Source organism: Trematomus bernacchii, unplaced genomic scaffold (genome assembly GCF_902827165.1).
Source record: "Trematomus bernacchii unplaced genomic scaffold, fTreBer1.1, whole genome shotgun sequence".
Classification (NCBI taxonomy): Eukaryota; Metazoa; Chordata; class Actinopteri; order Perciformes; family Nototheniidae; genus Trematomus; species Trematomus bernacchii.
Window position 1 is genome coordinate 1,378,071 of NW_022987654.1, and position 25,330 is coordinate 1,403,400.

The window sequence follows — 25,330 nt, forward strand, 5'->3', positions numbered from 1 at the left end:
CCCTGTTATGTATAAAAAAAAATACTGCGAAAAGCTGGAAGATGGCTAATGAAGCACTTGCTAAAGCAGCTCCGGTAAGATAGGGCTGACGCTGACACATCTGCGCAGTCCCTCGGGAAGCGGAACAGCACTTTGGGAAGGCGTGAGGAGATGGGGGAAGTGTTGTGAATCCCTCTGTGAATTGCCTTAGAAACTGACACTGTTTTTCCTATTGATGGAAAATGCAGATTTCTCTTATTCTTGCTTTTATGCTATTTTCTCCATTTCCTTTTGGATCTGCTGGAGTCATTTAAGGGAGGTATGGGAGTAGTGGTAGTGTTTTGAACAGGATACTTGCCTCTGTATGCAGTTTTTTAAGTTGTGCTTGTATCCGTGACCACTGCAAGTCTCACCACTCTCCTCTCTTCAATGTTCCTGCTGTTTGTGCCTCTCCCACTTCCCCATGCGATTCCCATCTGATTTTGTTCTGTTACTGTAACCGTTATGATATTGTTCTTTAAAACTCATTTTTCTAAATTGTTTTTCAAAACTCTCATAGGAGCTAATTTAACCTGCTTCAAGAAAGGCAACCTAATATCTACCCTGGATATTGGGGAGCTTGGTAATACAGAAAGCAGCAACTATTGTTTAAATGTGTTTGTCGATAGGATTTTCTTTAATGTACCAGACTTACAGTACATCTCAGTGGAACATGTTTGTCTCAGGGGGCTTCCCTGTCCACTGGCAGCACCTGCACTTCCTTTAAAAACACTTGAAATAACAAAACTGAATCGCATGAAACACTCACGTTCCGTCCTCGTTGCTTCTGTAGAAGACCATGAAAGGGTCCGACTTGCCGAAGAAGTCTTTCTTGTCCAGTTTGTTGGCACAGAACTGCATAGTGGCGCTGTCCTACAGGGAAGCATGGAGATGTGGGGAGAGAAGTGTGAGAAAGGGTTTGGGGGGAAGGGTATATCATAACTTCTCTACAATGGAAGGTATTATTATTATTTATATGGCACTCTTCTTCCCCTGATTCTTCTCTTTTATCTGCTCAGCTCTCAGCAGATGGAGGAAGCTGTGCATTACACAGGCTAATGAATACAGCATCACTGCTGTAGTCTCTGTTCATGTTTATGGGTGTGTGTGTGTATGTGTTTTTTATATGATTGTATTTAGTGTAACACTTCATGTCTGGTCCATTACTGTACACGCTCATACAAGTGTACAATACATAGTGTACATTTACCCACAAATGTAACACAGCTGCTGTTAAAGTAAATAATTTGGAAGAATGCTCTTCACCTATTTGAATGAGGATGTAGATATATTACTTTATTTACTTTGTAGTGTGGCTGTCACCTTTTTCCACTCTATGAACTGCTGGCAGTCAGCCTACCATACACTTTAGCCTTATCTATCACCACAGCCTAATGGTGTGTGTGTGTGTGTGTGTGTGTGTGTGTGTGTGTGTGGGTGTGTGTGTGTGTGTGTGTGTGTGGGTGTGTGTGTTGTGTGTGTGTGTGTGTGTGTGTGTGTGTGTGTGTGTGTGTGTGTGTGTGTGTGTGTGTGTGTGTGTGTAGTGTGTGTGTGTGTGTGCTGTGTGTGTGTGTTGTGTGTGTGTGTTTGTGTGTGTGTGTGTGTGTGTGTGTGTGTGTGATGTGTGTGTGTGTGTGTGTGTGTGTGTGTGTGTGTGTGTGTGTGTGTGTGTGTGTGTGTGTGTGTGTGTGCGCGCGCGCAAGTATGCAGGCATTTTCATCTCCAACCATTGTACCCTCATCCACCCACCTGTAGTCGTGCTAACGTCAGTGCCAGCTGCTTACCAAGTCTAATTCTAGCATTAGTAATTGTCATCAAGCTAACCTATTCTGATACCTGTCACGGCATCTGGAAAGCAACAGATGCTATATTTCAGCCTCAGAGAAACAACAAACTGCTCTGGGTCTTGTATTTTTCTAATATCCTTTGAAGGCTGCTTTTGCATCTTGTTATAATCAAATAAAAATGATGTTGTTTTCCATTTAGAGCCATTTCAGAACTTGTGGGTATCATTCTGATTGGAAACTATGTTCCTAGATAGCCATAGTGTACTTCAGTAGATATTAATCAAGAATTGCAAGATAAATCTTAAACTACTAAAAATATTTTATTTATTTTAGTAATTACCTATAAATTAAAATTGAAATGTAACACTTTAATCACAGAATTTCTGTTAATAACTATGATAATTGTTTTTCTTCCATTTCCAAACTTCTCGACTTCAGTTCTTGAATGTGTAAGCATGGAGCCTTTTTGATATTTTCCAGTGGTATGCCAGAACAACTAGGTTAGGTATCAGAACTGAAAAAAGAAAACAATGCCAAGTGGTGTTGAAACTCCTATGATCAAACAATACCCGTATCAAGATGATGAAGAAAATAAATTCTATTTGTATATATTTATTTTGCAGCAAATCACTGCGACCTGTGATTGGCCCACTACGACCGCAGCTAGAGCCCATAAGTCTGTATGGAGTACAGTATGGACAAAATTACACTTTGGCACTTTGTTGCTATCCGTATCGCATTAAGGGTGCCGGGTTCTTAACATTTGAACGATACACAGCCCAACTTTACTGTATTAGTATGTTTCTTGCAGCTTCCATAATTGTCGCTGTAAACCGACTCTTGTTCTTTCTCCATTTACCCTCACTCTCTCAGGAATGAGCCTGATTATGTTTTTTTCTCCACCAGTTGTTTATCATGATGTGTAAGGCTTTTACCATCCCCAAATATAAATCCCATTACTGGTGGTGAGGCTTGTACAACTTGTTAACTGTTACCCCTCCCTCTTCATGGCCTGTGTGGTGGCAGTGCAGGAGGGAACTTATCTCTGGTGAATAGGCTGTGGCTAATCTCTGCTGCACAGTGGGTTCATTACAGTATGTTCAGATGCTGTAACAGTAGATTGCTGTTGCTGTCAGGGCTCGAGCCTTACTCTGCGGGCCATGGTGCCACTAATGATCACTTAATAGCTTTTTAATGTTGCAGCTTGCACCTTGTGTTCTGGCCGTGTGCCGAGTAGCAAATCAGCAAAAGAATGTGTGAGAGGATGCAAGTGTGTGAGAGTGAGAGCAGGAGAGTTTCTGTGCACATATGCCCATTTGAATTCATGCATGCATCTTCCCACAGTGTCCTCACTGTGTCTTTATCACTCACAGCCAGGCACAGTGCAGCACACACTTCCCTCTGACACACTCATGATCGCATCCACTCCACTCCCGCAGCAAGAGGAACTTTATCTGTATTCCTGTCCTCACCCGGAGAACACACACACACACACATCACACGTCTGCCATTTGACAAATCCCTCCTACACAGAAGACTCACTCTGTTTCATTCTCTTAAACACACTCCTTTAATCCTCCTGGGGGATGTTTGCAGCCGTGATTGACACAAGCAGTTGAATGTTTATGTCATCTGAATATGTGACAGTAGAAATAGCAGCAGTTCTCACTTCTATAGCTTTGTGTTGTCTATTTTCAACAAGTACCTAACTCCAACAAGTACGCATAAAAGCAGTGTTCAAGCTTACAATTTAATGTTTAGGACATGCATTCAAATAAATCTTAAGACTCAGATTTTGAAGAATGTTTTATTCCTGCACCCAATAAAAGTGACTTAAAGAAATAGCCCAGATTATGTTTTGCTCCAAGGCTCAACTATCCACCGACAAAAGAGATTTAAATAACTCCCAAGACTGAGGGGCAAGATTTGGCGTAGTTTAGTACATTTTTAATACGTGCCAATTTCCTGTCTGATATCCAAACCCTCCTTACTCCTGCCTGTACGCAACCAATGATACCTGTGGGATACAATGTGTTCAAGCTCACTAATATTTGAAGCACTCACACACAAGCATAATGTTAACATTAGCTTTTCTACATGTTTTGTCCCCAGCAGAAGAAAATGTATATGATAATGAAAATAGACAGTGAAATTACTAATGGATTTACTATCTATACAGTGTAAGAAACAAATGTGTCTCAACACAAACAGTACATTTAGCTTCTAACTCAAATGTATGGATGTTGACTAATGTCAATTCACAAATCAACATGGAGCTGAGCAGGCATGCAGCTTGTGCTCGGTGGGATTTACTGTTGACACACAGCAGATCAAAGGCTGTTGCATGGCCCTGAAGGATTGTTGTGGATTATCGAGCTGTAACCAACCCGGTATCACGGCAAGACGTGAACATGTGACGATCTACCATGCTTGGAGACGTGAATATGTCACGGTTTCAAACGTGACAGTTACACGGTATTGTTAACATGGCCCAACCAGTGGATAAATACCCGGAAGTGCCAAGCAAATGGTCTACCGCGCCTATTGGTCGGTTTTTATTGTCAAAATGAGATGTTTTTAATTTATTTTTTAATCGTCACACTTGATTTCGCCGATTTTCTTGTTGCCCTAGCTGGTCGACACCTCTTTTAGCAGAAACAAAGGCTACATTAATGTATTAAATCGATGTTAATCCATGTGTGTGGATCATAGACTGGTGTGGATGTGGAATTAACGGACGTGACGTTGTGCGATTGCGTTGCCAGGCAACGCAATTTACAAACTCTTCAACTACAACCCTAATTATATTTTAAAACATTTAAGAAGGCCTCACGAAATACTTTAATGTAAATTAAAATGTAAATGTGAAGGGATGTGTGTAATGTGATGATTGACATTATTCACCCACGGATCTATGGGTTGGGGGTATTGTTCCGCACGGACATTTTAGTTAACCGGACTTACTGTTGATGTGAAATCCGAAAATAAATATGTTATACACCATAACGGTGCACAGCTGATATAAAAGGACTTGTCGTTTTTAAAGATATTACTGATTTTCTTTGAATATAAGAATGTAAATACTGAGTTGAGAGAATAGTCAGGGGATTTGGGTGATGGGAGACACATCTATGGATTCAGAATTTCAATAGCTTACTGTTAAATGACGGATATACCTTTCTGTCTGTGATGTTTTACAAATCAGATATTATAAGTAAAACATGTGAAATAATATAGCAATATCCTGTACAATTATGTGAAAACATGAATAAAACTACACATCTTCAGATGTTATACATACACAAGTGTCCTACACTAATAATACAAAGTTATTATGGCTGTGTGTACCTTGTGTGCACCGCCTAGTGGTTAAAGCACGTTATTGAATTAGTTGTGTATATGATATGTCAATGAACCTTAGAAAATCTTGAAAGGGATATGCAAAATAGCCATTATATACAGTCTTTAATTAACTATTAGTAGAGAATAACGAGTAATGAATATACTTTATAGGGATCTGCAGATAAATGTTTAGTCTTCTCAAGCAGCAACTATCAAATATCTCTCCTGATTGTTGGCACTTGACAATCACCTTTCCCTGAATTTTACTCAGGTGTAACTAAAGCCTGATTTAAGGGTTGTTTATATTTCATCTACATCATTAATCAGAATCTGCAAAGTAACTAAAATAAATGTAGTGGAGTAAAAATACCAGGTTAACCTCTGAATTGTAGTGGAGTAGAATTGCTGTTTTGTTTAGTAATGGCTATTGAATATGGAATAAAGGTTTTGACAAGACCTGGTGTAACAATAATCAAAAAGGACATTAAAAGAGCTCCAGATGTCAATGATCTAAACAAAACAGCACACCTGAAATGTATATTTAAATACTTTATTAAGGGCAGTGAATTAGTTTTTTCTGTATGTTTTTCAAATCAGTGTTATACAGTAAGTGTCATAGACAGTGTTACATTGCTATTATTATCCTTAAAATATATATAAAACAAAACCACTTATGATCTTTTTTTTTGGGTGGTTTACTGGACAGTTAATTCTGTTTCTGCTATTGATGGTTTAATTTTTGTGAAAAATAATCAAATAATCAAATTCAATAACGTGCTTTAACCACTAGATGTGCCTTTCTATCAGCTGTGCACCGTTATGGTGTAAATACAGCCTATCTACCAATTGGATCAAATATAAAAGTCAGCCGAATTAGTATTGATACTGCAAGGAGACGTATTGTGTGAAAAGAAATGTAAGATGTTGTTTAATTGCTGATATATTTATGATCCACGTCACGTTTTCAGTTTTGGCGGCAGTTTGTCCAGAAGTCTTCTCATCAGGGCTCTATAAATACAGAACTACGGCAGATATGTCATATTTAATGCAGCCTGGCAACGCAATCACACAACGTCACGTCCGTTAATTCCACATCCACACCAGTCTATGATCCACACACATGGATTAACATCGATTTAATACATTAATGTAGCCTTTGTTTCTGCTAAAAGAGGTGTCGACCAGCTAGGGCAACAAGAAAATCGGCGAAATCAAGTGTGACGATTAAAAAATAAATTAAAAACATCTCATTTTGACAATAAAAACCGACCAATAGGCGCGGTAGACCATTTGCTTGGCACTTCCGGGTATTTCTCCACTGGTTGGGCCATGTTAACAATACCGTGTAACTGTCACGTTTGAAGGGACGAAACCGTGACATATTCACGTCTCCCAGCATGGTAGATCGTCACATGTTCACGTCTTGCCGTGATACCGGGTTGGCTGTAACATTACATTTTCAGTTTTTCAAGCATTTATTCAGTGAAATGCAGTTACTTGGAAAAAGCAATTACTTTATTATTTGCCATTTTAATCTGTGTTTAAACAATTACAATCAACAGTGAATACAGTACGCATCAAATCCTGATTTCTTATTGATTAGTGAAACACTGTAAAGTCTGAAAATGTGCTGCCTTAACACCCAATCAGGCCTAAATGGATAAAATAAGCAAATCACCATCACAGTTATCCTGTCAGCTTTATATCAATTTAACTTAACAGAGATATAAACTGTAAACACAGGGTATTAGTTGGTTTGCTTTATAAGGGATTAAATGAACTTGCTGATCAAGTTGTTCACAATGTAAACACAGATTTTGCCATTCAGAAAAGCTCAATTCGGCACTCTGGGTCTGCAAAAGGGAGGACACACGAGGAATTCTCTGCGGGGCTAATAGACACATAAAAGCATTTATGGTGATGGGATGCGTTGAGGATATTAAATATTCATCTGCTCCTGCCTCATTAAGGTTCTGAGGCACGAACACACACCCTTGCAGAGGTCTGTGATCAACAGCCATTTGCTAATATGGAGAGAATCCGAGTATCAATATTTAAAGAAGGGGAGCAGGCTGGATAGAGACACATTCACACCCTCAGGGGTGTAATGAAGGATTGTTTGTGACAGGAGAGAGTGTGTGTTACTGCACTAATTAAGACAGACGAAATGGGGAGAAGACATAAGGGAAAGGTAGTAAAACTATAGCATGAGGACCAAACCGGTGCATTTATATTGGAATATAAGCATGAATTACTGTGAGCCATTATGTTTGTGCCCCTTGGGCTAAAAAGCGTAAAATAGATTTATGGCAAAGGCGAAAAGAGATGGGGAATGGGGGGAAACGAGGGCGAGACCTAATTAAAGTCCAAAGCTCAAGGGTTAAAAAAGAGGAGGCTGATTTAAAACGATAATGAAAGAAAAATTATTCCTGCTGTTTTGATGATGGCTCACCCCGTGTGTTCAAAGTGCACAAATCAGTACACACTCAATCTAAGGATACGTGACATTCAGTACATGGTCTTCAGTGATTTGGCATCCCTTTACACGAGTGGTTCCTTGCTTGAATGAGCTCCCCCCTTTTTTGCTTGATTTAAAACCTAAGGATACTAAATCTGTGATTTATGTTATCCTGTGGCATAAGGATTGCCAAACAGTGTACGTGATTGGAATTGAACGTCAGCAATTTCTGCTTTCCACTCTCTACCCACATCTTCTTATCGCTCCACTCCCAGCTGCTCCAGGTTTTCTGTTTTCTACAATGAAATGTTCTTTATCCCAGTTGTTCTCTGCTAACCTTAAAATAACACCATTTACAGTTTGCTCTGTAGGAAATGATGTGCATGCTGCCCTTCATGTGTATTGCACAATGCAAAGTAACATTTAGATGGCATTTAAATGAGGTGGAGACTCATGAAGTGAGGTAGACAGATGTGGATCTTCTGTTAGAAGTCGATAAGACAATGAGAATGTTTCATCAAAGTTGTAATTATCCTGATAAATAAATGTGTATTTAAAAGTTGTAAAAGGTAGAGGGCCTGGATGACAGAGACAGACCCTCACCACACATCTGTCCGTCATGGATTATCTACACTCACTGTTGGTGGCCAAAAGACAGACTGCAAAACAGTCCAGCAGTTCAGTTTGTAGAAATAAAGCTGAATAAAAATCATGTTGGGCTTGCTGCTCTGCTCCCACGCTGCTCTGCTCACATTCCTTGTTGCAGATATGTTAGAAAAGATAAATAAAAACAAAGATTTCCCTTGTGAACCAGCCAAATTGCTTTTCTGTAGAGAGATACAACTAGACTGAGATACTGTTAGTGCTATAGAAGGACGCAATTATGCAGGATAATAACTCCAATGTGGGCAGACACATGAAGTCAATATTATCATAACATTGTACATATGGAGTTTTGAGAAGCTATAAGCATTAGGCTTAACTGTATAAGTCTGTATCTTTTGCTATCAGTAACAATATTTCGTTTTTTGTTCCACTGCTAGTTGTATTCCTCAGAAATCCTGCGGGATCCATGTTTACTGTTGCAGACATTTATTTTAAAGGCTGCTTAACTGTGCAGCCCCTAATGTATTTGGGAGCCGTAGCCACCCTCGGAAATTGGTTGCTTCGGGTGTGATAATGTTTGGGAGTGGGAGTTAATCAAATGTATGTAACCCCATATTGTTATGGTCCAAGTGTTGGGATATCTATCGTGAAACTTTTAATATCCAGCGCCTGGAGTTTGAGAAAGGTTTCACTAAGCTTAAAGGGGAACTATCATGCAAAATGCACTTTTGTACGTCTTTTATACATGAATATGTGTCCCCGGTGTTCCAGGGAACTCACCAAGTGTCAGAAAACACAACCCTCTCTATTTTCCTCCATACCCAAATCTCTAAAAAAGGGGCTGCAACGGATCTGATAAAAACTGATCCAGATTTGAACACTGTCCTGACGTCAGGACAGTGGCGCTACGGCTATTGGGGCAACTCCACCAATCAGGAGGAGACAGCCACGGCCATTGCCGTTCGAAAGCGCTGGAGACGTTGTAGTACATATGCCAGGCCTGTAGGTGGTGCTGTTCTCACAGAATCTGCCCTTACAAACACAGAGCTAAAAAATGTCAAATTGAGCAAAATGAGGCATGGCTAAAATGCATGATCTGTTTGGTATTTTGCAAAAAAAAAGGTATAAATATGCCTTATATAGGTATGGTCCTACACTATATTATTCAAATATAGCATGATAGGTCCACTTTAAATTGCTGAATTTACTTTACGCCATATAAACTTGATGAAATGGGATTTGCTTCTCAAGCTCATTGTATTTTGTCCATATGGTTTAGGTTTATAAAACTGTTGAACTATGGAAATCAGTTATTTAAAACAGATCAGGTGCATCATGTAGTACAGGATTGTATAATATTGGACTCACTACAAGAGTCACATTCAGTTTGTATTCAGTTTAGAGCATCTGCTAAAATGTGATTGGTCATCTTGGGCTGCTAATGGATTTCCCCGCATATTTCTTGTGCCATTGGAGGTTGTGACCACATTAGTCAAGTTGAGAACGGGCACTGTGACCTTCTGTTCAAGCAAAGATGTCTGTTTTGCTATGACCTTGTTTTATTAACTTAAGCTGCTCTTACTTTGATCATTATTCTAATGATGTTCAACCCCTGATGTGAGACAAATGGTACAAGCAATTAAAGTGTCTCTCTCTTGAGACTTCTTTACACTTTGTAGTTTTATGAAGCCAAAGGAAACTGCCAACTTAAATAAATTAAAAGCTGGTGACCTCAAGTGTCTTACTGAAAGTAGTGTCAATCTTTGTGTATACATTTTTTATTAAAAAAGAGCTGAACCAAATGTTTATGACATCCCCACGTTTTTTAAAAAGCACTTATCAGGGTCGTCCGATGTAAAGGTTTACACCATAGTTGGACAATACTGGCTGTGACTGAAAACCATGTGTATAGATCTCGGATGGATTTTAATCATGAGCAAGTACACATGTTTACCATGCCACATACCCAATTATATGGAGACTGCTTAATGAAACGGATGAGAAATGTTTGCTTATGAATGCTAAATATGCGTTAACTTCCTCAAACGAGCCACAACCAATGCATCCATTATTTTAAAATCATGCTATGCAGATGAGTTCTTTGCTCAATTCAAGATTTCAGTGTTTCCAAAGAAACCAAATGTGTCAGACTTAATTTTAGGGAAATGTGTACAGAATATTCACAATGTATCTTTGATATTGAATATTGTTTTACTCAGTGAGAGGATCACAGACCTTTAGATAAGTGTTGAAACTAAAAATATCACAGAATAATGTTTTTCTCATTGAGTATGGATAGAAAGGCTTAGTTTCACTTTGAGGCTGTAAACCCAACATTGAATTATTGCCTTTTAAGATAATTTGGGGATCTTTTAGTAACTGGTTTATCATTGAGTAGTACAGTGTGTGTGTGAGAGAGAGAGTGTGTGTGTGTGAGAGAGAGAGGGTGTGTGTGTCTGAGAGAGAGGGTGTCTGTCTGTGTGTGTCTGTCACATACGCTACAAGGGACAAGGTCAGGCAGGGCTGCGTTTTAATTAACCAACACTCTGTTTCACACTATCATAAGCCAAGCTGTTCTTATAGCTAAGAGCCACACGCCTGACATGAAATAATCCTTTATTGATTCACTTCACTGTCTCTTTCTATCTGTCTGACTCTTTTTGTCTCTCTCTCTTCGACACACAATCGCACACACATTTCTCTTTCCCTCCATCTTATCACTGCTTGTTTGCTCTTTTATTATCATTGTGCCATTTTGTCTTTCTCCTTCACCTTCCCTCTCTTTGTGCCATTTGCTCTGTTGCACTCTCTTGCTTTTCAATATCCTTGTCTAATCTGCGTGCTGGGAGCCCAGTGAAGCATCCGAAGCTTCAGTCCACAGCGATGGTGGAGGGGCAGATCAGCGCTCACCCCATCATGTTCCTGGGCTTTTTCATCAGACAGGTGCACCTTCAGCAGAGTGTTATACTCTGAGAGAGATGTGTGTGTGTAAGTGTGGCACTGTAGGTAGATAGTTATTGCCACTAATGTAACTCTGCTACAGCCTTACACTGAACACTTATTATCTGTTACTTCACATTAAACATCAAAAACAAAATAACATCAAATAGTCTACAGTAAAATATATGTTTTATATATATGTTTTTTTTAAGGTCCTACTATATGTCTGCCTGGCTCTTCAAAGCCAGAATATCAAAAACAGCAACACATAAGCACTCAAACACCACATACCCACTTCTCTTGAGAGTGCATCATGAAACTGATGAATAGTGTTGGTTTATGAATGCTAAATGTGTGTTAACCTCTTCAAACAGGCCAGAACCATCGCAGAATACAGTTATACAAACTGCAGACAAGCATTTTGCATTACCCATTGAGCCTGGATAGAAATACCTAGTTTCACCTTTTTTGGGTGGTGGATTTTAATTTGACTAAAACGTCATGATTACTTCTCATGAACTGAAGACACATTGTGAAACGGGTGAAGTTCTACGACGAAAACACGGATGAAACCCACATCAGAAAACAGCGTGGGATGTAACTGTCAATCACAATGTAGCCCCGCCCTAAAGGATACCCTACTTTTTCTTTTTGTCTATTCAGTCAAAATAGGACAATTATTTACACAATCACCATCATAAGGAGCAGTTATACTTGGCGATTAAGTCGATACATTATTTGAAATGTTTTACTGAGGTAATAACTCTAGTAGTAGGCAGGGGTAATTTTCTCATAGACCTCTCTACAATTCGACTTGTTTTTGCAACCAATGGATTTGACCCCTTCTGGCTATTAAAGAGAATGCAACATGTTGGTACTTCCGCATTGACTTGGCTTTTCCGAACCGCATGTGTATTGTTGTAAAATGACTTGTTGATAACATAGTAATACCCCAAGAAGATGTGTGATTCTGTGCAAATAAAACACTTCTCAAAGTGGGCTGAACAAGGTCAGCATGACATTTCTTTGTCTAAAGCTGTGTGTCTGCACTTATTTGCCCCCCCTAAGCTTTTACCCTCCTCAATCCACTTCATGCACAATGTTTCTTTTAACCAGGCTGCACTGACAGATGTTTGTATGCTAATGTGTGTTTGGCAGGGGAGATTATTATGGCTTACTTACTCGACAATTGCTCAGCTCCTCTGCGGACAGGACGATAGTGCCACATTTCTTCCCTTGGATCCCCCTGTGGAATAAAGAAACGAAAAGAGCTAAACATAAATTAGTGGAAACACAGCTTCAATTTGTCCACTCTTGGCCACTCTTAATTGATCAATACAGGCCACTGCAGCAAGAATAAAAGCATTTTTCATTTCATTTAATCGTTTATTTGAAGAGGGACAGTGCATATTGATGAACATTTAAAACAAATAATGCTTTAAAACGTAAACATGCCGGATTTTTAGCTTTGAACTAGTTTCCATCCGTAGTCCCTCACATACAACATTTAAGAACATGACATTTATAGCAAAATAAATACATGATATGCAGAAAGAGCATGAGCAGCATATAAGCATTTACCACATGGCAGTACAATGTAGCAGCTACGAAATATAAAGTGCAGGAGGAGATAAAAGGGCTACATCAAGTGCAAGAGGAGATGCCCCTGTATTGAAGTGCATCTAGCGGTGATTGCACGTTTGTTTGTTTCTCAACCATTGCATGTTCCTTTTCCAATTGTGAATTAGTCCTTCTGATAATACTCCACAACACAAATCTATTTGATCCATTTAACTTCTTCAGTATTTACTGTCATTGAACAGGGCAATACGCTCAACCTGAGAAACCTCAGAGGACTTTAGCTCTAACTGGCTGTAACATATACCGTAAACTTTCTACGTTGAGGGCTGACGCGTACTTCAGTGTGATGTGTTGTGCAAGTTATACCCTATTATGCTTATGCTTACTAGAAGTTTTACACACCGGGGCAAACGTCCAGTAGCCATTTCAACTGGCCAATATGTTAATTTGTCACTTCATATTCAAGTGAATGGGTGGAGTGAGGAGTTCTGTATTAGTGAACATAGTTACATTTTCCCCCCAGACTTTCAGATCTCTCGTCTTTCATTTTAAGAACTTTTTCAAATCAATCCATCATCTCCTGGCTCGTTCAGCACACAAGAAGCAGAGCTTTTACTCCCAGCTAAGAAATATGATCCAACATCGTAACCTCAATTTATGGTCGGTTTTACATTTTTTTCCTAATTGAACAAAGCAACTGATGTAATTTCTAACTTGACTCTGAGATTTTGGAGATCATGGTTTTCCTTTACCTCGGGGAATCGAGAATAAAGGCTGCTTTTAAAACCATTCATCTTAAAAATTCCCCTTTGCACACATTCAAATTAATGTATCTTATCCTTCTCTCTTATGTCATAATATGTTAAATGTAGCTCTTTCTATTCGTGTATATTTGCCTTGAGGTCAAAATGACAGTGCCAATTTCCAATGCAGAATTATCATGACAATTCAGATTGTGTGTGTGTGTGTGTGTGTGTGTGTGTGTGTGTGTGTGTGTGTGTGTGTGTGTGTGTGTGTGTGTGTGTGTGTGTGTGTGTGTGTGTGTGTGTGTGTGTGTGTGTGTGTGTGTGTGTGTGTGTGTGTGTGTGTGTGTGTGTGTGTGTGTGTGTGTGTGTGTGTGTGTGTGTGTGTGTGTGTGTGTGTGTGTGTGTGTGTGTGTGTGTGTGTGTGTGTGTGTGTGTGTGTGTGTGTGTGTGTGTGTGTGTGTGTGTGTGTGTGTGTGTGTGTGTGTGTGTGTGTGGGTGTGTTTGGGTGGGTGTGTTAAGGTTTTTGAAATGCTTAAAGCCTGTCAAATACTAAATCTCCGCCGTCCTTAAATCCACTCAAGGTGACAGGTAGAATGAAATTGTAATGTGCACAAAATGAAAATTAGTATAAGACATTTTAATGGGAAAATATGTAAAAAAAGAAAAGCGGAAGATTAGAAAAATATGAATCCGATCTTTTCACTCTGTCTCCAGCTTGTTCAGAACGCTGTGTCAAGGCTTTTAAAATGAGACTTTAAAAAAGTATGAGAGAGAACAAATGACTCCATGTCTCTCTATTGGCTTCCTCTTAGTCATGGACATGAGTTGAACCGTGTTTTTGTCTCTCTCTGCAGAGCACGGCCTCCCCCTTGTTTCCATTAGTGAGCTCCTGTCCTCAGACCATGCTGTCACTGACGTCAGATCCTCTAACCAAAGGCCTGCCTGTTGCTTTAGGTCTTGGTTTAAAAAATGTCCACAAGCTTTGAAATAATTGTTTTCATCTGGAACTGTGTCTTGGTTGGTTGGTTATCTGTGTGTTAAGAAACTTGTGATTTCAGTATTTTTTAATTGTTCTCTCTTTTCTAATATGTGTCTGCACCGCAAAGCATTTTTTTGTTTAAATAGCTTGAATTGAGTTATGAGTTGTATCCGGACAGAACCAAATGTAACCTTCTGTCTATATGAGACCCATACATTAAATATCCTGCCAATAAAGCCATATTGCTCCAATTAAACACTAATTACAAAACCTTTCTACAACATGTTTCACCACAACATGTATCACCTTTCATTTATCTGCCTTACCTCAGCCTGTCAGATCTGTGAGATCATTAACCATCTCCTGAGAGGACTGAGAAGTTTACTGTGTTCATTCTGCATGTGTGTTAATGGCCTCATTCATCAGCTGTGTGTCACAGTGAGAGCAATGTGCCTTATTAGTTGTGTTTCATGTGGGGAAGCATCAGGGTTATCGTGAACGGGCTTTATTTTAGAGTCCTAAAATAACTTAAAGGTGAATTATCTAACGCTTGTTTCAGGGCAAATGCACAAGAGCAAAAGTGTTGTGCACTTCCCCACGGAGACAATTTACACTTCATCCTAACCCTGTTAACAACAGAGCAGACTGCAAGGATCCTAATACTAATGTTTCACTGAAGTATCCTCATCTTTCCTGATCATTTCTCCCATACTTGATATATTCCACCTGATTCCTTACAATATCTGTATTGTAGGGAAATATCTAAAACTTGATGCAAGTTGTAATTGATTGTTTAGGCATCTGAAAGCAGTTAACTAAGATTAGGCAGTTTTGGTAAAAATGTCCATGGTGACTTAAATGTGACAATAGATGCATCAACATTTAAAATATTAAATAAAACCAGCATCTTTTAAGATAAGATAGGAAAAGATGGACCGTTATTTGTCTCCGTGGGGAAATTCAGAAGGTTAAAGCATCAACAGAGTAACATGACCAAGTTATTATCAGTCTTAACTTAACAGTTTGAAGCCACAGCTTACCCACGCATCCATGAAATGCTTTCACTACAACGTCTTTGCAGAATTTAATAAACACTCTATAGTAAACATAACCAAGGAGCTATGTTGATTCCCCAAAATGTGTTTTTCAAAGTTGAGTGTCTCCTAGAAGTAAAGTAAAGATGCTTTCAATAGTTCAGCGAGAAAGTTGCAAAAAGCCTGGCTACATTTCAGATTTACACTTTACTCAAAGCAATGGTGCTATTTTCCAGCTGAAGGTTCTTGAAAGTATGCACAACAGAGTGATTGATATGATTTAATGGAAAAGGTTTTGCACTCAACATACTGCGGATCAAAGACTGGATGAAGTGTTTTCCAGCTGTGTGTATAAGTGCTCTCTGCTCTTTGTGCAGGTGTGTGTGTGTTGTTAGGAGGTAGATGGAGACCTTTCATCCAGTAAAAGACTCTCATCGATCAGCAGGTGGAAAACTATCCTGGTCGCATGGGCCACTGTGAAAGTGTTTCTTTCTTACTAGTTTCCAAAAGAGAAATGACTCTATTTAAATCGTTCTTGGCTCTTTCCTTCCTAGTCCTCCTGTAACCTAATCAATTCCCTCTCGGTTCTACCCAGAAATAACACTTTATCTTAAGGCCCCTGAAAAGCTACAGACAAAAAGAGTTTGGGTTACAGAAGTGAATCTGCGCTGTGCTGACAAGCTGTGACTGTATATTAGCTGCAGAGCGAACCAGCTACAGTATGGCTGCAATAAACAACTCAGTGTGTACAGGAACAGGCTGTCAACCATTTAGACACCCATGTGTTCTGGTCATTTTGGCTGATGAATACTTTTATGCTTTGCACAAGTTGTTTGTGAAGAAAATGTGTGTGAAGAAAATCCTGCAATATAGATAAATTACAAAGTTAATATCAACAGTTCCTAAAGCCCAAGGTTATGTCTTTAGATATTTTGGATTGCCAATTAAAGGACCAAATTCCCAAAACAATAAGTATATACTACCAAACAAGATCACAATTGAGTCTGGAAAATGTTTGCCATCTTTGCTTGACAAATGACAACCAATCAATCTTCAACATATTTAATTGATTTTCTGTCTATCAATTTACAATTTCAGCCTTAAGTTATAAAATAATCCAACAGGATATCTGTATGTGAACCATACTGTTTATTATGACTGTGTAAATCTGTGTGTAAGCAGCAATCCTCAAGATATGTTGCTCTTGGTTCCCAGTGATATTTTGTAAAAAATAATTCTGCTGCTGACTCCCGAAAAGGAAAATAAATCAGTTGGTTTTAAACTGCACTCTGTATCCTTATTAATTCCTTCTATGAAATCCATGTCATTGCTTAAAACATTGGGGAAATGAGGTGATGATGAATAAGATCTTATTTTCTGCTTGCTATTGATATGCAACAGCAACAACAACAGGCTCAGACTTGATTTGTAATTGGTGGAAGTTACAGAAGAAAGACCTCCTAAGGATGCCACACAAGATACCTCCCTCCTATTTTATTGAGCACCGGAAACAGTAATCAAATAAATGTGTCATGCTGGCAGGAATTGTATTCTTTTCAACTTTACTGGGCAAATTAGAAAGCTCTTCCTGCAATAACTTTCTGAAAAGAAAGAATATATTTTGTTTGTCTTATGAGTAAAAGCAGCGTTGCATGCATAATAGAACCTATCCATTATCGCAAAGCTTCAAAGACCCACAGGGAATACACAAAAGCGCTTTTGAACCTCGGATATTAAACAAAGAAGAGTTGAACTGTGCACAAAAACTCTCAGGTAGAGACAAATTACCGCCCGTAGGACAAGTAAACCTAGAAATAACACCAAATCCCTCAAAGCAAAAGGACCCACTGTTACATTACCACTAATAGAACACACACACACACACACACACACACACACACACACACACACACACACACACACACACACACACACACACACACACACACACACACACACACACACACACACACACACACACACACACTTACCATGTATACATCACTTCAGGGGACATTACATTGACTTACATGCATTTCCTGGAGACTTATCCTAACCTTAACCATAACCAACACATGCCTATCCCTAACCCTTACCCTTAACCTAACCAAGTCTTCACCCTAAAATTAATGATTCCCCTCATGGGGACCTCCATTTTGTTCCCATAAGGGAGGCGAGTCCCCACACGTGACTGTACAGATTTAGGTCCCCACAAGTATAGTAATGCTAGGCCACACACACACACACACACACACACACACACACACACACACACACACCATCTTTGTTCACAGTAGTGAGAATCTTTAATTACAGAAATCTTCAGGGAGTCAAAGACTAAAGCAAACCAATAAACCTGCTGTGAATAAGACAAAGCTAAATTAATTTAGCCAGAGGGGATCTATCAAGGACAAGAAAAGGAGGAAGGATTTTAAGGAGGAAGCTACCGGGCTAATCTGGAAGCTGCTCTCTGTTCTCTTTCCAGCTGACTATGTGTGTCGCTGTGTCTCATTAACATCCCATTTTGCAACCATTTTGTTCAGTTTAATTTCACCTTTATATCACAAAGTAACATATTTGTTTGTAATAGTTTTCATGTGGAGGACTTGTCCTTTATAATTTTCTCTTTAAAAAAACGTTTTTGTTTATAACAATGAGACAAAATTCATGATATATAAGTATCTTGTTTAAACAAAGAAAAATATTGGAATAAATATAATATGGTATATTGTAACGAGAAACTCTTTTGGTGATGGTGGCAAATTGGAAAGTACAGACCATTGTTTTCTTAATTGAACAAGACTAAAGTCCACCTTCAGGTAGTTTAGTATGTCTCTGTGATGCTGTCATAGACTACAGTGGTGCTTTGATGTTTATATTAACGTCAGCATACAAACATGCTTATACTATGCAGGTATCATTTATACCATTTTCACCATGTTAATTATGTTTGCACACTTACATTAGCTAATTTGTATCAAACTAAAACTAAGGATGATGGGAATATCCTCAGTTGGTTTTCAAGTCACAAACCAAGTATTATGACACATTGAAGTTTAGAAATGATAATGGAGCTAGATGAAAAGAGTCAGAGTATCAACCAGTCTAACTTTTTCAAAGTACTGAATTGAATTTAATATAAGCTCCACATTTGAAAAGGACAAATTAATTTAAGTAACACGGCGCACAAAAGCTTATGTCCAGGGCCAAGAGCCATTGAACGTTATCAGACTTCCTGAGAGTGACATTGTGCTGGAGGGCTTCCAGAAGAGCACTCTACCAAAGGGATCTACAGTAAAGAATAGCCCCTCATTGATTCACTCAGTGCAACAGCTTGACAGAGAGCCTGGAGAATTCACTATTCATTAACAAAGAAAAATGAGAGGTTTGAACTGAGAGAGAAGAAAGGTTGAAGAACGAATTGAGGCTGAAAAGACACTTTTGAAATTGTTTCATGCTGCAAATCTAAAGCAGTATCCTAGAAATATTGATGTAAACTATATGGTATTTTTGACATTTGTTTTGTTAAGTAAAAAAAAAACTTGGGCACTAAAGCAAAAATAAGACTTAAGGTAGGTAATTTTGGAGAAACCAGCTCGAGTGCGCTAGAATTTGAAAATACACAGCCGGAAAAAATCTGCCACTTCCTTACAGAGCCCCTCCTCCAACACACACGAACGCGCACATGACCAATGAGGGCACGAGATAAGTTTGTGCACAGATGGAAGGCTGACAGGCAGGTAGGCCATCCAATCATTTTAGCCGGGCCGGCTAAAATGATTGGTCGTGCTTTTTACAGTATTACGGCTTCCACAGATGACATTTTTTTTATGGATTTTTTGTCAAAGCACTTCAGATATTCATTGCTATCGGGATGTTAAGAGCATTCCATGGAATATAACAAAAAGTGTATCTCGAGCCGGTTTCTCAAACTTACCCCACCTTTAAAGGGGACCTATCATACAAAATGCACTTTTTGATGTCTTTTATACATAAATATGTGTCCCCGGTGTGTCGGGAAGCTCACGCAGCATCAGAAAATAAAACCCTCTCTCTTTTCCTCCGTACCCAAATCTCTAAAAACAGGGGTACAACGGAGCTGATCCAGATTTGCGTCCGATATGACGTAATATCGGCGGCGGACCCACAGCACTATCAGAAACGTTGCTATCAGAAACAATGCCCGACTGTTTTGGACGTAATATGGTCGGTGTTTACATTAGCATCACTAACACTCGAGCTAACCTGAACTGCACAGAGCATGTGTGTGAAGAAGCAGGAAATAAAAAGGAACTCACCTTGTGGTATAACTGGCAAGAGAGAAAGCCTTTGAGCTCCATACTGTTTCAGAAATAATCCTTGATAATCCATGATATGGCGTTTCATCACCGCAGTATCTGCCGGTAAAATCTCCTGCATAAACTCCGCCCCTCTTTTTTATCAATCTTTTTTTTTTTAAAGCTTTATACATAAAATCAGCACTTTTGAAACAGGAAGTGAAATAGAGGGATATGAGGCATGGCTAGAATGGGTGATCTGTTTGGTATTTTGAGCAAAACACTTCATAGACATGTTTTTTATATATTTTTATATATCTGAGACCTATGCTATTGCCTAAAAATAGCATGATAGGTGACCTTTAAAGTGAGAAAAAAAGCTTCACAGACCCAAATCATCAGATTGTTGCTTGTCTGAATTCACCACACGGGGAGAAAATGCATTGGCATCAGTGTGAAAAAAGTATTATTTAACAATAGCTGATTGTATATGTATTCTAGAAACGCTTCTCTATAGTATCCTACTTTCCATTGTTTGTGACCACAGTCATCATTTCTGTACACAACAGGTGTAGAAATAGGTGCTGCTCAATCATTTCACAGACACAAACATAGGCATGTTGAAAGTGTATCACACCAGTTAGTTGTTTTACATAATATAATTCTTTGGCTGATATTTTTTATATCTAGCACTTTTGATGATTTCATTAAAATCTTTAATTAATTTAAGTCTCCAAAGTTGTTATTTGTTTAGACTTCCATGCTTTTATTGTAAGGCTGCAAGTCAAATGGCTTGGTAAAGCCATTACATTTCTAATATTAGGGATTACAAATGAAAATCATAGGAAATGAGCATGCAATCAAATCACTGGAAATTGCCCTTTTTGAAGATCTTGGGTACTCTTTTCTCTTCTTAAGGGAAATAAAGGTTGCCTGCCAACACTTTCACTTGAGGCAGCTCAGACTTAATGAGGCTGTATGTTTTGTGTGCTGAATATGTTTCACTTCCATTGTTTGACTGCAGTAAATCTACAAAGATAAGATAGACAACAGAACATACCTTGCACTTGAGTTTTGTACCATTTTATGGACCTCACATTCGCATACATACTGTAACACCTTACGTCAGAACTGTGTCATACAAAACTGCCCAAGGGTATATCATCATTCAATCTACTGGCATTTTCTGACAGTTTGAAATGAATTTAATGAGTAAAAACCTGACATGTACCTCCCACTCGATCTTATCTCGCAACAAAATATGTTTACCACCTCAACTCCTACCACACAAATTATTTAACATCCTGGCACTCACCCGTTGAATTATTAACGTTTGCAGATGACACTGCCCTTCTGGACCTCATCATTAACAATCATGAGTGCACGCACAGGAGATGGGCAACTCACTTTACAACATACTTTGCTCGGATCACATTCAGCGGAAATCTTGTGAACCTTATTAGATGATAATTTACTTCCTGTATAAGCCTTGTGCACATTTATACCTGAAGTACAGACATTATGCAGCAGGATCATTCGGCCATGAAATGCTGTTGCTGTGGACTACTATCAATGACCCCATCGGAGTGAATAATTCATGTTTCTAATATAGAAAGAAACTTTTCCTGCGGATGATTTGAAGCTCAATATTAAACAATTTACATCAATCTGTGCTTTGTTTTGTTTTGTTTAAAAACTAAAATGAGCATTGTGTGCTGCTCTCCAGATTGGAAAGGGCTAAGGAAAGACAGACACTGACTTTACAAATATAATGAACATCTGTTGCAAAACCTCTCCAGAGTACACATGTAAATTGGATGAAAATGTCTCAAAACTGAAGCTTCATTGCAAAAGTTGGCATCTTTTCTTCCCAATTCCCCCCAAAGATTCACCATCCTACAGAACCATCTGGAAACAGCTGTGAGTTGCACATCAAACTGCCCATATGCTCTGAACTCTGTGTAAGGTTCAGATTGCCTCTATGGATCGATGTGCATATTAACATTTACAGAAAACATGCACATTTCTGTATGATAACTCAACAAATGAAGATCAACCCATAAGAAGTTGCATAGTGTACCCGGTCGAGTCAGTATGCTGCATGTTGGTCAGTGAGTTTCCTTCAAGCTGCAGCAGTGTTCGCAACCACGGGTCCCCTAATCCATTCCACTCTGCAGCTTTTGTCTAAAATGGTGATCAAGAATAAAAGAAGGCAGAGCGTTTAGCCTCCTGACAGCTTTTACCGATCTCCAGGCCACACACCCCACACTGTGACCAGTAGGAGTAGGAGACAGGAAAGCAAAAGAACCATGGGGGAGTGCTATACAGTAGGGAGCCTATTGGAGATGGTGATTATCGGCTGCCATTACGACGGGCCAAATGATAATCATTATGTTTTGGGAAGCAGAAAGGTAAATGGTTGCCCGAAGTGGGGCTGCAAGTCTCTTTTGTTTGTTTATATTTTGGGCCATGTTTGTCTTTATTGTAGATAGGACAGATAGATAGAAAAACTAGGGAAAGGGACGGCATGCAGCAGATACATATGCTTACCAAGTTTTGCAAATTAGGCTATCTCGTAAAGAAAACAACACATTGAACACAGATGGTGTTTATGGTTTTTGGAGAGAACAAAGGAAAGACATTTGCTGGTCATTTCTTATTTCACTACATTTTTGGCAACAAAACATGTATTGCAAAATTGAACACAGCTGACAGTGAAACATGATATGTTTGTTTCCGAATTTGTCTCCAGATTCTCCATGAGGTTAGAGTGCGGTTGACTCCACTGTCTCCACACAGCATTTATCATCTGATCATTTCAGGATCACATGCAGGTCCGAGCACTGTCAGCTCAGATTCTCTTCGTATGATCGAATGAGTCTAACCATATGTGGTCAGCTGGCATTGTGCTTGGGATGAAATAAAAATCATGCTGTGCAGCCAAAAGTTCTTCAGAAAAGCAACTTCACTTTACATTTTAGTTGAAAAACCAAAGCTTCAAAGAGGTCATTTTGGGGAATAGTCAAAAGCTACACAAGACATCTAAAATGTTCCATTTGGCGGCAGGCATTATGCAACTGTTTAGCATCGTGAGTTTGAATATGTTACTAAGCATTTAGGCTTCTTAGCTTGAGTGTTGGAACTTAAACTGTATAAAGGATGAAAGTGGCTGTAAATCCTAAGACATTAAGGCTAAAATCAAAGGTCTACGAGTTAAAGAAGATAAAGGGGCACGGCGAAGCAATGTGACATATGCAAATGTAAACAATAGAACCATCGCCAAAGGAGGCGTTATCATTTCTGGCCCATTGCAGATGAATACAGATACAGCATCAGCATTAAACACTTACTGAGTTGTAAAACACTGTAGCCTCTGTTATACCAGCAGCAAAAATAAATATTTTATCACTACTTCATTTTAACTCAGTATCCCTACACTACATCAATATGAATCTGTTCCTCACAATGTGTGTGATTTAATGTTATGTTCAACACACAACACCTTCACAGGGGAGGTGTTCTCTTAATGAGGAATGCCAATGCCTTTTCTCATTGGCTAGGTTATGTTTCCTGCAGTCCAGATAATCATAGGATATGTTCGCCTACATTAATGAAACCGGACCCACTGGTGGTGCTTAAGTTCAGTTTTCCCTGCTTAATAAATGTCAACCTCAACTGCTAACTTATGCATTTAACCAAGCAAAGAAACATATTTAAACATTTTTTTAAAGGCAGGGCTCCTTTCTGCTGTAAAACACTTGTTTTTGTTTGTTTTGTCTCGAATTTCACGAGACCCTTAACATAGCATGACAGTTCATATACCAGTTAGTTAAAGCACAGGGACTTGAATCTTGGGTATTATTGTATAGTTTGCAATATTGGGCACCTTAACCAGGGTAAACAGCTGATATTCTACTTACATGGTAGTTAAATGAAAATTGTATTTATTTAAAGTGCAGTTATTGATGGTGTAGCACAATTATTTATGCAGATACAGTCATCCCTCTATTTATTCTAAAAACAGTCACGGTTTTATCTCTATAAATATGTTTTAGGCAGCTCATTTATCAGACGTCAGATTAAGTTATTTCCACCTCATGCACATTGAAAGCAATGTGCATGAGGTGGAAATAACTTAATCTGACGTCTTACTTTCATCAGCCTATCATAATCACTGTAAAAATACATTAAAGCTGAAATCCTATCAGTGGTTGCCTTAGGAAAAATGAAAGTCAAGACATTGAAGACACTTGCAAAGAACGTAGCAGCGAAACATTCACATACAGTCTTGACTTTGAAAGAGCTTTCCCCTTAGCACTACCACAGCACAGAAGACCACCAACAGTTGTGGTTTATTATTTGTTATGCAATTTTACATCACGGAATTCCTCTGTCACTATTTGCTTGACATTTAATTTCTCCTCACAGCCGGTCCTGTTGAGTAATTAATAGATCTGCTTACTGCAACAATGTTGTCAAAGCAGTCCAAAGTTTTAGGGAATACCATTATTCTTCGTAAAGACTCCTCCTGCTAGCTTAAACACATATGAGTAACGTAAACTTCTGTGGACCTGACATTGATTGACAATAATCCACCAAGAAAAGACATGGACTCCTTATTACATGACCGATTATAAATGTCAGTAAAGTCAGTTGGTTGTACAGAAGTCCTGACGAATCAAAAGCTTTCTCAGGTCTATCTTAAGGTCTTATTGTGTTTGTAGCTTTGCTTTGTTGGCCGGCTTTGGTTTTTGCAGATTGGACTCAATTTGAACCAAAAAAGGGGGGAAACTATTGAGCCATATCCCCAGTGGGATTGGACCAGAGTGCTTTGCTACTCCTACTACCCATTAAAGTAGCCTGTTTTGTATCACAATCCTGTGTGAAGCACAGTATCTACACACAAAAGACTAAAGGATTGCCTGGTGAAGGGAGATACGGAGGATTACCAGGCTTTGGAGAGGATTTCTCCTGAAATTCCTGTGACCGATTTCCGAGTTGGAATCCAAACACGTCTCTTTGACAAAGGGACATTGCATCGGCAAAAGGTTCCCTGGATTACAACATTTTAATTATCACCTCTCTGTTGTTGTTTTATTCAGGAGACAAACTGAGAACGCTTTGATGCATTCAGGGGAAGGCATGTTTCTTTCACACCACCAGCTCTTCAACCTTTAACAATGAACAGGAGCACACACATCCAAACTTACAACAATGTGCAGTGAAGCGGGGCCTCTCTAACGCAATTACTGACATCACAAACTCTGCCAAAGGGAAAAGCAAAACACTTCCTCTTTGCCGTTCGAGAACAGACACACCGCCCCACCTGAGACATACACCTCCTCAATTACCCACCGCTGATTTCAACAAAGCCTCATCCATTCCAGACCTCATTTGATTTTATTACAGAAGCCACCTGAGAGACGGCGCCATTAATCAAATATACGAGGGAAAGAGATAGCAGCCACCCAGGAAAGCAAAGACATGAACTGAAATGGCTGCTACAGTTTCTCTGTTCTGCTTCTTGCCTGCATCCATCATGCCTCACATGAAGCACACACC

The 25,330-nt window shown here is 39.0% G+C and overlaps 1 protein-coding gene across 1 annotated transcript in view; it reads right to left on the minus strand.

Moving 5' to 3' along the window:
* cpne5b (copine Vb) overlaps positions 1–25,330 on the minus strand; it is a 109,692-nt gene that overhangs the window by 25,813 nt on the left and 58,549 nt on the right. Inside the window, exons 7-8 of the mRNA XM_034134881.1 lie at positions 12,334–12,397; positions 788–891 (exon numbers count right to left, since the gene is read on the minus strand). Coding sequence (XP_033990772.1) covers positions 788–891; positions 12,334–12,397 — 168 coding nt within the window. The remainder of the gene's footprint in view (positions 1–787; positions 892–12,333; positions 12,398–25,330) is intronic.